The sequence below is a fragment of the Tachysurus fulvidraco genome, chromosome 14, assembly GCF_022655615.1.
Source record: "Tachysurus fulvidraco isolate hzauxx_2018 chromosome 14, HZAU_PFXX_2.0, whole genome shotgun sequence".
NCBI lineage: Eukaryota > Metazoa > Chordata > Actinopteri > Siluriformes > Bagridae > Tachysurus > Tachysurus fulvidraco.
This window is the reverse complement of record NC_062531.1, coordinates 8,671,966-8,688,156: the sequence shown is the minus strand read 5'-3', so window position 1 is coordinate 8,688,156 and position 16,191 is coordinate 8,671,966. Positions and strand designations below refer to the sequence as shown.

Below are 16,191 nucleotides of genomic sequence, written 5' to 3'. Positions count from 1 at the left end.
ATTTTTAGGAGCACCAGTTATGTTTAAAACTTTAGGTCATAATCTGCCAATAGGTCAACATTTTAAATATGGAGAATTTAGACTATTTAAATTTATTGGTTGGATCCTTCAGTAATGGTGTTTACTAGATGTGACTTTGAGATTCCTCTTTATGACTAAAGCTGTTTGAATTGGATTTGTAACCTGCAGGAATTTTACTAACTTGGCCATAAAACATCATACAATTTGCCTACATGTCTGAAGTTATTAGGATGTTATTATTATTGTGGTGTAATGAATGCGGCTTTACAGTAGGTGTGTTGGACGATCTTATGATGGCGCTCTGTCTATTGGACTTTTGAAATGGTGACAGGACAGAAACAATAATGTCAGTGTCCATTGATTCATATTCATAAGCATAAAGGGTAAAAAAATAATTGGATATCATTTTTTTTTGATTGTACATGTTTTGTCTTGATGTATTTGACTTGATTATGTTACAGAAAGAAGAAGGCAGAGACCTGGTACCTAGTATGTCTGTAGCACTTTCATATTTGATGTCAAACATGATCTCAAGGTCTCAGATTAGTTAACATGACTCAAGTTTTATTCTACTTGGACAGTTTTCATGTGGAGGTGGTTGAAGTGGGTTTTGTGGCTGTCAAATTAAATATCAAATATAATGCCTTGATGCCTTTATGTTGTCTCCCAATATGAAGACTTTAATTACATGTATATATTATATTTATAATGAAATTAATAAAGTATCAAATATAATAAAAATGTGTTTTTGTGTGGATTCTTTTGAAATTGGTGATTGGTACTGCATGCAAAATAATTAGCTGACTAAATCTATGTAAGTTAAAGGCAAAGCAAACAGTGGGTCATTTTACAGTTAAGGCATGTGGTGGCAAAATGTGATGGTGATTTTGTGAAGTATCCTTGTGTACAATGAACAATCACATAATGCCACTGATGTACTGCCTCCATATAGTTCCTCAGGAGCTCAAAACACTGAAGGAATTTTCCTATAATTCTTACAACACAATCTTACAACACAATGATAATTTGCATCCCTATGAGCTGCAAAAGTGATTCCTCAGAGTTCTGTGGTTAGTTTAGGGCAGCGGTATCCAATCTTATCCGGAAAGGGCCGGTGTGGGTGCAGGTTTTTATTCCAATCAAGCAGAAGCCACAACAGAGTCTACTAAAAGCCAAGAACAACTGATTAAACAGGTGGAATCAGGTGTTACTTCTGCTTGGCTGGAATGAAAACCTGCACCCACATCGGCCCTTTCCAGATAAGATTGGACACCGCTGTCCTAGAGAGTTTCTATGTCTCTGAAAGGAGGGCATCCCTTCCTCTTAGAAGTTGTATACATATTCTACAGAGAAACACATACATTTAAAAAAAAACAACAACAACAACAACTTTTCTTTCCCCTAATAGTGTTCAGTAAGCACTGTTCCTTGGAATGCTGTCTACTGCAAGACACCATGCATATTCACACAGTTGCACTTGTTTAAAGTAGCTAATCCACATACATGCATTTAGTAAGTTAGGAAACTCTCAGGAACAAAGGAAAAACATGTGAAACCCCCCAATAAGCCTCTGCAATGCCACCCAGAGAATAACACTGCACAATGGAATAGGTATATAGAAATGTACTTCAAGGTCATGCAACATTTACTTATACACAAGGAGCCTCTTTGGATATAAGGGTTCCTATATTTCTAATGAGGTTTTACTTTGAACCCTATCTGAAAGGGAAACTTTATTTTGTAGGGTACTGTAAATATATCCTCCAGAGGGAACAAAACAAATTGCCCTTAAGGTTCATTTTAGACCTATTAGACATATATAATATAATATAATATAATATAATATAATATAATATATTCAGATATGTAAAATGAGTCTTGCATTTACTGAAAATATCTATTTTTGATCGTGCACGCGCATTTTGCACGTTTTGAGCGCGTCCACGCTTGCGTGCGCGCACTTGTTAACTGTTTATTTCAAAATGGCGGTCGCCGCCGGATCAGGTAAATCATTTCCCTCATTTTTCAGGTCTACTTTAACACATTGAATGAGACGGATAATGCGTTAGCGAGAACCAGGAGATTAAAGCTGTGTGTTCGTTTTTGTCATGTTTACGATAAGAACATTCACAAAAGTGTAAATGAGCGTCAGTTCCGTTGAGCTGCAGCGCACTTTGCTACTATTAGCATGGCTACCGGCTAATAGCGGATAAATGAATGTTAGCCTTCTGATTTCTGTCTCTACAAGAAGCCACCTCAGATTTCGAATAATGTCCAAATCTCACCTCAACGTTAAGCTGCTTGACAATTAACAGGAGGAAATGATTTCTAAATGAATCGTCAGCTAATTGTCATGTATATGTTGTGCTAGGTTTATTTAGTCATCTACCAGCTGCTTTGTCCCTTAAGCTTTGTTGATTGCCAAATTACAATGTTGTCCAGTTTATCCAGTGAATAATACTGGGCGTTGGATCTGTAACTTTCATCATTGGCGTTTATTCTTGAGATTGTAAGCCTTTATTTAAAAGGAAATGCAACAGAACAGATTAATTGCAACATCACTGAGGCACCATTCTTACAATGCGAATGATGTAAGACATACTGAAATGACGGGTTTTCACCTATTCAGCTTCATTTTTCATTTTTCCCAGAAGCATGCATTACAAGCATTTTTTTTTCTTTAAGCAGAATACACAGTGAAAGGAGTTTGGCAGAATTCACACAGCTGCTTCACATGAGTGCAGTTTACTGCAAAGGCACTGCCCATCTGCAAGCATCTGATATCTTAAATTTAATTATGGGTTTCATTGTGTAACACTACTCCAAAGAATTCATCATGATATGCTCCTTTAACAAAAAAGTTAGTATGATTCAGCAATATCTTACAGGCCCCTGCGTCTTACTCAGCATTTATGGCCGGTTCCTTTCATTTTTTATTTATTTTTTTCTTGTCTTGTCTGTCTGGGTTTTAGATATCTTTGATGAATGCTATATTGCTGCTTGAAATATTATAGATTTCAACACTGAAATAAAAATCAATATGGAAGAGAAGTCGAAGTCAGCAGCTGCATGTGTCATTGAAATTTGTGGAGTCCCTCTGTGAAAAAGTTCTTGCCAGCCTAGGTGTGAACTAAATTACACAAGAGACTTCACATTAAAAGCTTTTAAAAAATAAATAAAATAAATAAAAACCTGTTTGCAAAAAAAAAAAAAAAAGCACCGAGGTGCATTGAAGCGTGTATAAATGAAATGCACATACCCTCATGGTGTAGCTTTGTGTTGTGGATCTATACATTGCTGGCTTTACAAAATCGGGGGACTGCAGTGGAATTGTTTGTGAGTTTGTGAAAGACGGATGAGGTAATGCAAATGGCATCCAAGCTTTCTGGGTGATGCTTGTGCAAACTTGCGGTGGGGAGGACGAGATGAATGAAGTGCACCATGGCAAATGCATCTGGCTAATGTTTAAATGAGAATTTCACAGGTTTCTACCTCCTGGGATAGATGCCCTTGAAAGAAATAGTGAAGGTCCTTCATGCCTGCAACAACAAAGAGCTAATAATGAAAACAGTGCCGCTGAGCTGTGTCTGCTACACCATAACCTTGCGTGGCTTTCAGCTAGAACATGATCAGCAGCAGTATCTGGCTGATGAACATGTGAACCATGTTCATTGTCGGAGCAATTGGGTTTTTAGAGCTTTTTATGGATATTGACTGAATTTATACACTGACTTAGACAATACAGTTCCTAAAAAAGCATACAAGATGCTTAAAGTAACAAATTTGTTGTTAGATTGCTGTGCCATTTCTATCTACTCTTTTAAGCCTGCAGTTCCACAATGTTGTGATGTGTGTTTCCATGGTTAGGCGTGAAGGTGCCACGCAACTTCCGTCTGCTGGAGGAGCTGGAGGAAGGCCAGAAAGGAGTGGGGGACGGAACTGTGAGCTGGGGGCTGGAGGATGATGATGACATGACCCTCACACGCTGGAGAGGCATGATCATCGGACCACCACGGGTAACACTCGGGTGTCATAATCACTCCTATGGTTTATACACTTATAAAAACATACACAGTTTTGCTGGGTAAAGCACAAACACTATGTCAGTATTAGCTCACATTAAATATGAAAATGATCAGACCCCTGTAGGCAACTTACAAGTCAGGCATCTTCTACCATTTCTCTTTTTTCCTGCATTATTGTAAATAGTAGTTTGACTACTACATTACATTACTACATTAATATAAAACATGCTAATTCATATAAGTGCAACAACACTTATATGAATTAGCATGTTTTATATTAATGTTTTCTTTAGTAGAACCCATTATATTCCACTTACTCCCAACAGGACTGTGTATGATAAATACATCTTACTGTTATACAGGTGGCATATCACTTGTCTGATAAGGTTGAGTTGAGAGCTATAGGATTTTATTTGACCTTGCCCAGCACATTTACAGTATGAGTTCTTTTTCTCCTTCACTAGCCTTGGTCTGATTACTTTCATACTGTATCACTTAGAAAGTGTCAAATGGGGTACTCTGTGTGCTTATAAAGCAGCAGGAAGTGAAATTTCAAGAATGTGAACATACTGTTCGTATGGAAACTTTCTACTAAAGAAGAAGTTCACTACACAAAAATGGCAATCAGTGTTTCTGTTTAAAAAGACTCGCTTAACATGTATGAATAAACTAAGGAACCCACACTTTTTTTTTCACTTACTACCAAGGAAATACGTATATCTGCATTAAGATCATTGTACCTAAAGGTGTTATTGATAGTGAGTGTTTCAGTACCAGCAACATCTTAACCTATCATTTCAGCATTTGTTGGAGTCAGTTTGGTTTCTTTCTATATCTAACCACAAAGAAAAGCAGCTTCAGAAATTATAAGAGGCATATAGTCTGTCTCATTTTGCTAATACACAGACAAAGTACTCCACCAGCACACTTTTTCCAGGGTGACTTTGTCTTTACTTGTATTTCCGAGATCTTCCCACTGCTCTAGGAATACATTAGACCTCCCCTTGCACTCTCAGACCCTGAACTTGTCATACTGATCTGCCAGTCATGTGGAACACTTGTCGCCTACTTTATAAAGAATGATGAGTCACATCCTCTCTGTCAGTCTGACATTTTTGCTATGTACCAAGACCAAGAAGTTGTGTGAAACAGTGGTTAGACAAACTGAGCATATATGATTTTAAATTTTGGCATAAAATCGATTTTTATTTGTTGATTGCGACTGTTCCTATTTGTATACAATAAAAAAAATGGCTTGGTGTAAAATATCAATGTAGCCTTCTCTTGCATGACTTTAAAGCATTAAAGCACTAAAATCTTTTCACCTACTTTTCCTCTTAGACTATCTATGAGAACAGGATGTACAGTCTGAGAGTGGAGTGTGGACCCAGATACCCAGAAACACCTCCATTTGTGAGATTTGTGACAAAGATCAATTTAAACGGAGTACACAACTCCAGTGGTGTGGTGAGTTTTGTTTTTTTACTTTCCTTAGGAACATGCCGTAATTATTTGTGAGTTTCGATGGAGCCAAATTTTGTTTCACTGCTTACTGACGGAGCCGTTAAAACTTACACAGAAAAAAAAAAGTTTCTTAAACATTTATAAAGTATCCATCAAATTGCTTCAGAGCTGTTTGTGTGGTTTCCATTGTGTCATTACATAGCTCTATATATCAAACAAATAAATACAGTTGTTGTAGATATTAGCAATTTTACTTGTAAAATGAAAAGAAATTTTAAAAATATAGATGACTTGGTTTATTCTACTTCTGCAGGAATCTACTTCTAATAGATACATCTTTTGACCTAAAAATATGAATAAAAACAAAATGAATATGTTTAAAAAAAGAAATTGATAAGAAGCAAAGTACTTGGGCACCACAAATTACAGAATGTACTACGTTCATACAGTTACAACTTTGAGAGATCTATAGAAAGAATTTAATAAGCTTTGTGCAGCAGTTTGCTGTAATTCTGGCTGATTCCTTTTAGCAAATCATCTGCCATTAGGTTATGATGGTCCCTCTAATGAACTTTCAGATTCCAACTCGCAATAGAGCTTCAGTGGGACTTAAAGTCAGGAGACTGGCAAGGCCATGCATGATATTCCTGAGTTATTCAAGTTGTGTTTTTGGTCATTGGTCATCCACAATCTAGCACTTATTGTTCTCTATGCAACAGTTTTTCCTGGAGCTTTCAGGTCATCCTGCTACACTAGTCGAGAAACTGTTGGCTTCTCTCTTACTGTCCTTATCTTTAATCACAGAACACATTGTGAAATCTTAAGTGTCGTACTTATCTGGGGATGATTATTTGTGGTAACTTTCCACCTGCGTACTATCGAATCAGTTATGCTGAGAGGGATGTTTTTAAGGTCTTGGTAGGTTTGTGCTGTAGGTAAGTCCTGTAGCATTTTTCATTCAGTTGTTATAATGCTGTCGCTGAAAACTTCAGGAACCAACCAATAGCAATAGAATTTATATTTTGAATGTCATTTATTATTTTGATGATACATCACTTGTGAGCTTTTACTCTTTTGGTGATAGACATTTTAACATTTCACACTTTATTGCACATTTTAACGTCTATTGTAGATTTTAGAATTTCACATGATTTAAGAATTTCTTCCTCTACTGCATTTTTTTAAATTTTAGCCTTTGTTTCTGATTTTAGAATGTTGCCTTGCAATGCAGGATTTAGAATTTCATTTTACCCACTAATGCAGATTCTTGAATTTTAAACATTCTAATTCTTCACCATCTCTGGGTTTAGAATTTTGCCTTATCTTTTGTTACTTATTGAATAAGATTGAATGGAATGTGGCTTGTGCTCTAGTACACGCACTAATCTTACAGCTGCAAGTACTGTACATGAGTTTAGATAGAATTTAAGGCCATGTCCCAAACCACACTGTGCCCACTAAGTGAACCAATGGTGTAGCGACATGCTACACTACTGTGTTATGAGGAAAAAATGACTGTTATTTTGATTAGAACCTCCTAACAAGAGCTTGTCTTTTACCAACAACCTAGTTGTTGTAATTCAGATTCAGACATCTTGCCACACTGCAACAAATAAAGCTCAGCATTTTTTAATGGTCCTACAGTAAATTCTGTAAATGCAGTGTGTGTGTTTGTGTGTGTTTTATGATTAGTAGTACGTAATGAAATGGTGCTGTTTTGGCGTTTCTCTGTGGGTTTAGGTGGAGCCGAGGGCAGTGTCATCTCTGGCTAAGTGGCAGGACTCCTACAGTATCCGAGTGGTGCTGCAGGAGCTTAGACGACTCATGATGTGCAAAGAGAACATGAAGCTCCCACAACCGCCTGAGGGACAGATTTACACCAACTGAGACTGTACTATACCACAAATACACACACAAACACGGTCTGCCTTTAGCATTTTGTTTTCTTCTCATTTGTATTCATTTTCATTTCTCTCTCTCTGATCAGTCATCCTTAAATTCATAATTGTGCAAACTCTTTCTTGCTCTTTACGTCTCTTCGTCTTATTATCTCTCTCACACACATATCCAAACTCCATCTGGAAAGAATCCATGCCTCAACTCGCACACATCCCATTATGTTCCCCTACTTTTCTCATTTTTCTGTATGAAAGATGAGAGATCAGTTCTTTGGTTGTCTTGGGACAAATCATTTGAATACTGTGCATCTTACTAATCTTTTTTGTTATTGTTTGTTATAAATTCAGATTGTATAATATCATAAATAATCTTATTGAGTGTGACTTGTGGTTGTATTTTTTGTCATTTTCATATCAAAAATCTTTTTGCTTGAGTGCAATTCAGCTCAGCTTTATGCATTGTAATGTTGTTGTAGATGTTCGGTAGTAAAGTCTTGGTATTTGCAATCTGCAGTTGTCAAATGATATTTAAAACTGGGTAAACATACAATATTTTCTCTCTGAACCACAGAAATCCATACACATTTCAGCTAATTGCAAATGTACTTTATTGCATATTGCAGGCAGAAGAAATGTGCTAAAATTAAATAAAAAGAGAAACATTTATTAAAAAGTGCCCAAGAAAGAAAAAATGATTGTGAAAACCATTGAAATACATATTTTTTTACATAGTAGGCCTGCTTGCACTCATGATTCAAATAGAATTGCTGTATGGGATTGACATCATGACAGCTGTGTCTGCACAGATTTTCTTCATGTTCTCTGGTTTCTTTCAACTTCTCAAAAACATGCTGGTTTGTGAACGGGCAAGAGTACACTGCCACCAGTGTGTGTGCGTGTGTGTGTGTGTGCGCCCTGTGAAACTCTAATACAGGGTTTATTCCTCTCATGCCGAGTGTTCCTTGGTTAAGCTCTGACCGCATTGTAACCCTGTTCAGCATAAAGGGTTTACTAAAGTTGAATTAATAAATCAAGAATAAATCAAATATTTAAAACAATTTACTCCTAGCATGATTTGTACACAGACCAAGTGCAGTGCTCAAATATGCCATATTAACTCATTATTTGTAGTAGGCTGTGTTTCTAGGATTTTGTTCACTGAGCTATAACTGTCAGCTTTACTTAATAATTAGTGAGATATGTTCAGCTAAAACAAAATTTTATCCCAGTCAAAAACGAAAAACGTTAAAAAAAAAAAAGTTTGTGCTTGTAATTAATCAGTTGAAGAGTAAAATCACAACAATTTCAAAAATGTCCACTGGGAGAGTGATGTACTGAGGCAATGTTCTAGTTCACTCCTCATCTCAAGGTTTGGTGTAACTGAAATCCTGGAACACTGTTAGAATTACGATACAAATGATAAAGTTCAGAACCAGAAGGAAATCCTCTATGGTAGTTTTCTTCACTGCACAGTTATACATAAGCACATGTCCACCTTCAATCAAATGCAAATTCCAAAACAAAAAACTGCTTTTGGCATTTCTACTGTAGACAAAACTAACCATCACTTGTCTAATATCTAATCTATAAGCTTGCCATAAAAAAGAAAGTGCAGATTCATAAAGTATAATATAGTCAATCTTATGCGGTGCAAGACTGCTGTAAATCGTAGTCATAAAACAAGGTTAATATTGAATGGAATGCTACACTAGTAATACAGAAACAGTGTAACAGTGTCAGTTACACTCCTCCTGCAATGCCCCAGAATCCTAACATGTGAGGGCAAAATAAGGCTGTTACTTTGTTGTTGTCTTGAAGAGGTGGTGGAGAATTTCTTTACTATTGCTGCTGTTAAAACTGAATAGTGAATCAGTGTGACTTCACAAAGGACCTCTGGACCTGGTTCCTTCAAGTAGCTCAAACTGTGAGTAAAGAAATTTATGGATTGAACTTGGAGAAGGGAAAAGGTTGAGGGAAAATAGGAATTTTATAAAGTATAGCTAAATATGTTTATGTATCTATACATTCAGGTATTAGTATTATGTATCTATACATTCGCATGGTAAAACAACGGGAAAAACAGGGTGAATTTGTCTGATCCAAGCCAAACACTTAACTTTTCATGCGCCTTGGCTCATCCAAGATGCACTGACTTTACTGCCTTAGCATTGGATCAGGTTTCACAACACAAGATTCTGATTCGAAAATTAGAGGCTCAAACTTACATCGAGATGTCGAACTATCGCTCTTCAAAGCTCGTAAAATTTAAATCCCCATGGCATCTTAATGCACCAACTCAACTTTCCAAAGGATTTTTTTTTTGCTTTATTTTGGCTTTTTAAACTCGCTAAATCGATCCGAACCGAAAACAGGTGCATTTAAACACAAAAGAGGTGTGTTTTCAAATCCAGAAAGTCATGCTTAAAGTTTTTCCCCTCAAGATAAACTGAACCGATTACACGGTTACCTTCGGACAGCTATAAGGTATGAAAGGACGGGATTGTTGTGGATTATTTGAGTCTATTTGGTCATTTTAGAGCTGTTTTGTAACCAGGAGGCGATAGCTTTTATCTCTATAAAGGGGAAGCGGAAAGCTGGTATTGAGGAAAATTGGGTTGTAGCTGCGTTGTAACTGCATCTTTACATTACTACGACAAAAAAGAGGTATTATTAGTGTAATAAGAGAGTTTAGCTCAGGAGTTATTGAATCGGGAAACTTGAATCTGTGAATATGCAGCCAACTTTACTTAAGTGGCAGTCAGTCATGCACGCTGTGTACTGTAGTTAGAGGTGGGGAGGCTCCAAAACAAACTGAAAACTGTTGGATTGGGATGCAATGAACACCTATAGTGACATATAAGTCAATTATATGAAGTTTTATAGTTCGGTAGCTGAGAAAACTCATATACAGTGATGTGCCAACATGCACTCACTTGGCACAGGAGTGTGTACCACTTTTTAAACCTCTCTCTAATATCTGATACACTAAGGATAAAATAAATCGTGAACCAGTCAATTGTGAGATGTTAAAAAATAGATTTATGGAGTTTTTAATATATATTTAATAACTATTTTTATATACTGTCTAAAAATTTGCTGTGTTCCATCCTCTCTTACTCTGATCTGGTTTATATATATATATATATATATATATATATATATATATATATATATATATATATATATATATATATATATATATATTAACACTTCTGCAGCAATCCAACACGTGTTACTTTTATTTTGGCACCAGAAGTATTGGAATACACCCTGAGAAACCTCAGAAATTGCAGAGTGATGCCAACATGTGCCATCATGAAAACAGAAAGACATTCTTCTACAAAAACCTCTCTTTAATATCCCTGATACACAATGGATAAATCTGGCTTTAAACAGTTAATGGTAAGGAGTTATAAAATTAATTTCTGGAGAATGTAGGCTTAAATATGAAGGCTTAGATGGAACTATTCTCCTTTGAATTGAAAATTCTGTCAGACGGAATTTGTTTTGATTTTTTTGTCTGTGTTCCAGCTTCTCTTACACTGATCTAGTAATAGATATACTGATTTTAGTATAGCAGAGTAATTTCACAAGTGTTAAATTTATTTCAATACCAAAATTATTCAAATGTACTTTGTAGTTTTTGAGATATACTCATTTAAATAGAGAATGTTATTTTTGAAAAACAGCCAGGAAAATAGGCTTAGGCCTAAAGGGGTTAATATCCAAAGGCATAGGCACAGGTCAAATATATTGCTTTTGTTACACAGTTTATACAAATGAACCTTAGGAGACCAGGTTACTAGGAAATGAATTTCCATCAAGCGGAAGGTACTTTATTTTACTTTGAAGGTAAGATGATGTTGGAGGTAATGCAAGTGAAATAGCTCCTGTTTAAATTAGCATAGATCACGTTTATAGCCTGCAGTATGTTCATCTAGTTGTTTTAAACATTCTTGTCTCCTGAATGACGAATCTAGCCAACACAGTTTTTGTATAGTTTAACACTGACTTTTGCTCTGCTGCTCATAGCTGTTACACAAAGAAACAGATTGTGACAAAAGCAATTTCTTCCAAAGATATTTCCACAAATGGTCTTTCAATAAACACTTGTAGAGAGCTCTGTGTTTCCCACTAGTTTTCTGTTTGGTTGAGAAGGACATCACTTTCATCTTCATCAGACTACACCACTCCCATCAAGATAGAAAAACTTTATTGTAGGGTAAAGGTGATTATTCAGAAGAACAATAAACAAAACCATGGCAGAAAATGCAGCAGCATTTTTTCCCTTTAATTTGTCACTTGAGTGCTAAATAAATAGTGTAGAGTGGTGCAATGGGTAGAATTGTTGCCTCACAGCTCCAGGGGCCTGGTTTTAATCCTAAACTTAGGTTACTCTCTAAATATAACATGCATATTTAGAGAATAGTTGTTTCTCAGTCATCTCATTTTAGGTTACTCGCAACCCATTACTGCAGAATGTGGTTACTTAGTAATGAGATGTTAATGTCAGTGAAATTGCTCAACCCTATCTTCATATTTACTGGGATTTATTAGTTCCAATGAAGACGGGAGAAAAAGCATGGCACGTCACACACAAGCCCTTATTCCAAAATGAAGTTAATAATTAATGAGGAGACAGGAGACATAGAAAGGAGACTTTAACTCCACTAGCATCTGTAAGAATGATAAACACTGCTTATGCCCTTTCACCTACTTTTGGGGCAGTAATTCAGAGGCTAAATTCAGTTTCTATAGGCACTCATGTCAGTAATGTTCACATCCAGTGTCAGAATGGTGGAAAACGTGACCTCTGAGATTTTTACTGAGGCATGGTTGTTGAAACAGAAACTGCTGATCTCCTCATGCACACCAGTCTAGTTTACAATGAATGGTATGGAAAGCTAAACTCCAGAAAGTTAAATCAAATAACCACTCTTTGCAACTATGGTGAACAGAATACCATCTCAGAATGCACAACATCTAGAACCTTCAGGTGGATGAGCTAGAAAATCACATTGCATTCCACATCCTTCAGCCAACAACAGGAATTTGAGGCTTCAGTGTGCACAGACTCACTGAAACTGGACAGCTGAAGCTTAAAATAAAACAAGTGATGTTTTTCTGGAGGCTGTGCTGTGTGCAAATACCAGAAATCATCAGTTACTAATATACTTAAACCAGCCCATCTGGCACCAACAACCATGCCATGTGAACTTTAACTGAAGGTCTTGTCCTGTATCTGCATGATTTGATGCATTGAGCTGATGCCACATGATTGGCTGAGTAGATGATTTGAGCAGTGAGACAGGGAAAATAAAAGGCTAAAAGTGTATGCCTCATTGCCTTATTTTTTTTGCATTCAGAATTTATTTTTATTTAACCATTTTGTGCTACTTTGTTTGACTGTAATAGTCATCTGAACTGAGAGTTCAGCATTCCCTCCCTCAGAAACCTATATCACCTATATTCTGATAGATACCCTAATCCTCTGAATATGGATGGGGTTTTATGTAGGTTTCTGGAATTTATTTTCAACAATTGTAAAGGATTGAGCTAACCGATTTTCCTTCCGAACAGTAAAATGGTTTATTTTTAAAATGTTATAGAGTAGGTTATAGAGAACTTTTTGTGAAGCTACAGAAAGTAAAATTTAGTCTACAATATTTACAAAGAAAATTGTGTTTTTCTTCTTATAGAGTTTGAAACCATACACCAGCTAAACCCCAGCCTCCTGGTTATTTATGACCATTTTGTACTAGTTGGCACTCCTTGAACAGCAGTGTAAGCATCTATGTGAAGTCCTCTGGGATCCCCCTCCCCTTCTCTCTTCTTAGAAAAATTCTCAAAGGTTGCCGTAATATTTATGTTTCTGCTCTTCTCACAGGAGTGGTGGACCAGTGTATTCAGGAAGCAAAAAGACAGATATCTACCATACAAAAAAACTTCAAAATCATTCCTAAAAATTTCAGACTAAGACATCCCATAATGTCTCTTTATGTCCATGTGTTGGCCTGTGCCTTTGGCCTGGGTTCGTGGGTGGCCGTTAATGGAATGTGGGTGGAGCTGCCACTAATTGTCAATGTTCTACCAGAAAGATGGGAATTACCATCATACCTTACAGTCATCATCCAGCTGGCCAATATCGGCCCTATCCTAGTTACCCTTGTGCATAAGCTGTATCCTGGTCGAGTACGTGAGAATCTGGTGGTCTATGCAATGCTGACGGTTGGTATATTAGCATGCATTCTCCTTACAGTGTTCTGGAAGAAGACAACCATGATTTTGGGCCAACCTAGAAGCACAGCTTTCTTTATAATCATATTTTTTCTGTCTTTGGTGGATTGCACATCCTCTGTCACCTTCCTGCCTTTCATGATGCAGCTCCCGGCCAGATACATCACCACCTACTTCATTGGTGAAGGATTAAGTGGGTTTTTGCCTGGGTTGGTAGCTCTGGCACAAGGAGTTGGCATGGCCAAATGTGTTAATGTCTCCCAAACATCAGGGAACCTTTCAAACCTGGACCATAATAACTTCACATTGGAAGCTCAGTACATTCCTCCTAACTTCTCCACAGAGATCTTCTTCTCTTTTCTAGTGGTCATGATGTTGATAAGTATTGGTGCTTTTGGCTTGCTAAACCATATCGCTAAGACTTTTACACTTTCTACTGAAGATCTGGTGTCTGAGGCAGGGGCTGTTGTAACAGTCAGTGGAGGTCCAGAAGACCAGGCAGAAAGCAAAACAGGGAAAAACAGCCAAATTGGTGCCACTGAAGATCAGCCCAAGCATCTGATAGTAAAAAGGTATTATTCCTGTTATGAGCTAGCCTTCATCTACTGCATGGTGGTGTGGGTAAATTGTGCCACCAATGGACTACTGCCATCAGTACAGACGTTCTCCTGCATGCCCTATGGGAATATGGTCTATCACCTTTCAGCTTCTCTGTCATCACTTGCTAACCCACTGGCCTGCTTTATCTCCATGTTCGCTCCCAAACGGTACGCTATAATTTCATAATTACTTATGTTATAACAGTGATATTTCCAAACTGACCATATTGGTATTATACACTCTTAGAGGATAAGTGCTCAAGGGTTCTTTGAGCGTTTAACACAATCTTTTTTAATGGGAAACACAGTATGGCTCACTATCGGGCCCTTGTTGAGGTTTATAACTTTTATATGTTCAATCTGTCTGTCAGTTGGATAAATAAATAAATGCCCCTTCCTCAATAATCTAATTCCACTCCACAGTAATTACATAATCAGGATATGCTTATAAATTTTTTTCATGTGTGGCATCTCATTCTTTTACATAGCTCACTGTTATTGCTGGGTATTCTGTGCATGCTGGGTACTGGTTGTGGTGGGTACAACATGGCTATGGCAGTTATGAGTCCTTGTCCATTGCTGCAAGACTCACCACTAGGAAAATCTCTAATTGTAAGTCACTTACTCACTGACGAAGCCGACCTCTGCCAAGTTCTGTGATAGATTAATTCATTATAATTCTTAACTATTACTATTCTTTACTACTACAAAAATATTTACTTTTTGTACATAAATTAAGATTCAACCTTTTCCCCCCCTTGCATCATTCCCTTGTCCCTTGCACTAATGGTTATGCTCAATGCTATGTTATTAGTAAATAATTATTTTGGAGGCACAAGGAAGCATCTGGTACTCAGTATTCTTAAAAATTTCTTCTCGTTCAACATCCTAATTCTTACATGTTTCCTAGGTCTTGTCATGGATTCTTTTCACCGGTCTGCTGAGCTACGTAAAGGTGATGGTGGGAGTCATTCTAAGGGACCAGAGCCATATCGCCCTGGTGTGGTGTGGAGCTGCAGTACAGGCAGGATCTCTAATGGGATCATTCATTATGTTTCCCCTGGTCAGCATTTATCATCTGTTTAAGTCAGGGGATATCTGCAACAACAAGTGCATATAATTCTGATGCTTTCCCGTGAGTTTGCATACAAATTTAATGTACAAACAAATGTACACACAAACACACACATTCACACCTAGGGGCAATTTATTCCACCAACCTGTACACTTTTGTGAAGCATTCTGAGAGTGGAGGAACCCTTTTTAATTATTAACCCTATTTAATAGAAGCCAAATGTGTGAAAGCATCTATTTTACAGTTAAAACATGTTAAACATTTGACACAGTTTCTAAACGTATAAAACAACAAAACACATTTAGTGTTGCCAAACTATTCCCCTGATGGGATTGGAAATCATTTGTACTGATGTATTTACAATAATGCACTACGTTAAATGAGACATTGTTGTTACATTTACCATTTTTAAAATGTAAATTTAAGGCCCCTGATTGAGGCTTTGAATCTGAATGAGATCGAAGTCTCAACAAAAGTATAACTTTTAAAGTAACAGTATAATATACATGGTTGTCAAAGCAATTTTAAGATAATAAACATTATTGTGCACAATATCTATCAGTGAGTTTAGAATGTGTGTGTGACTTAGTGACAAAACACTGCTCAAAGTTGACTGAAATATGTGTTCATGCACCAGAATTTCTCTGTGAATAAGCCATGTAAGTGTCTGATGAATTTCCAGACTGTAAATAGGCGTTGTGTGTGCACAAAAAACCTTCAGAGTTAACATACTTAAGAGGTTTAAACAGTTTTTTTTTTAAAAATATTTTTTAATACACATCTACAACAAACAGAGAAAAGAAAGTGCTAGTTCAAGTATTTCAGGAAGAGGTAGGTCTTCACCCATAGTTTGAAGATAGCCAGTGTGCTGT

General features: G+C 36.8%; 2 protein-coding genes across 5 annotated transcripts; both read left to right on the top strand.

The window, feature by feature from the left end:
* The first annotated feature begins 1,903 nt into the window (after positions 1–1,903).
* Positions 1,904–7,915, top strand: LOC113655712 (ubiquitin-conjugating enzyme E2 variant 1-like). The gene is made up of 4 exons (XM_027166416.2): positions 1,904–2,025; positions 3,889–4,037; positions 5,388–5,513; positions 7,251–7,915. The coding sequence occupies exons 1-4, from the start codon at positions 2,004–2,006 to the stop codon at positions 7,395–7,397; spliced, it is 444 nt and encodes a 147-aa protein (XP_027022217.1). The 5' UTR covers positions 1,904–2,003; the 3' UTR covers positions 7,398–7,915.
* A 1,203-nt stretch (positions 7,916–9,118) lies between these two features.
* Positions 9,119–15,873, top strand: slc52a3 (solute carrier family 52 member 3). 4 transcript variants are annotated; one of them, XM_027166413.2, is made up of 5 exons: positions 9,119–9,332; positions 13,108–13,192; positions 13,296–14,412; positions 14,733–14,856; positions 15,155–15,873. In XM_027166413.2, the coding sequence occupies exons 3-5, from the start codon at positions 13,397–13,399 to the stop codon at positions 15,362–15,364; spliced, it is 1,350 nt and encodes a 449-aa protein (XP_027022214.1). In that variant the 5' UTR covers positions 9,119–9,332; positions 13,108–13,192; positions 13,296–13,396; the 3' UTR covers positions 15,365–15,873. The 4 variants fall into 4 exon arrangements, with proteins under 4 accessions (XP_027022214.1, XP_027022213.1, XP_047655959.1 ...); XM_027166412.2 differs by lacking the exon at positions 13,108–13,192; XM_047800003.1 differs by lacking the exons at positions 9,119–9,332; positions 13,108–13,192 and adding an exon at positions 9,404–9,892 and having other exon boundaries at positions 13,296–14,217.
* The last annotated feature ends 318 nt before the right edge of the window (positions 15,874–16,191 follow it).

What these genes read in the sequence shown, in the direction of transcription:
- LOC113655712 (XM_027166416.2), top strand. Translation starts at nt 2,004, where the DNA reads ATGGCGGTCGCCGCCGGATCAG. An exon ending in GGCGGTCGCCGCCGGATCAG is followed by an intron (nt 2,026 to 3,888) that starts GTAAATCATTTC and finishes TTCCATGGTTAG; the next exon opens with GCGTGAAGGTGCCACGCAAC. An exon ending in TGATCATCGGACCACCACGG is followed by an intron (nt 4,038 to 5,387) that starts GTAACACTCGGG and finishes TTTTCCTCTTAG; the next exon opens with ACTATCTATGAGAACAGGAT.
- slc52a3 (XM_027166412.2), top strand. Translation starts at nt 13,397, where the DNA reads ATGTCTCTTTATGTCCATGTGTTGGCCTGTGCCTTTGGCCTGGGTTCG. An exon ending in TCCATGTTCGCTCCCAAACG is followed by an intron (nt 14,413 to 14,732) that starts GTACGCTATAAT and finishes TCTTTTACATAG; the next exon opens with CTCACTGTTATTGCTGGGTA. An exon ending in CACTAGGAAAATCTCTAATT is followed by an intron (nt 14,857 to 15,154) that starts GTAAGTCACTTA and finishes CATGTTTCCTAG; the next exon opens with GTCTTGTCATGGATTCTTTT.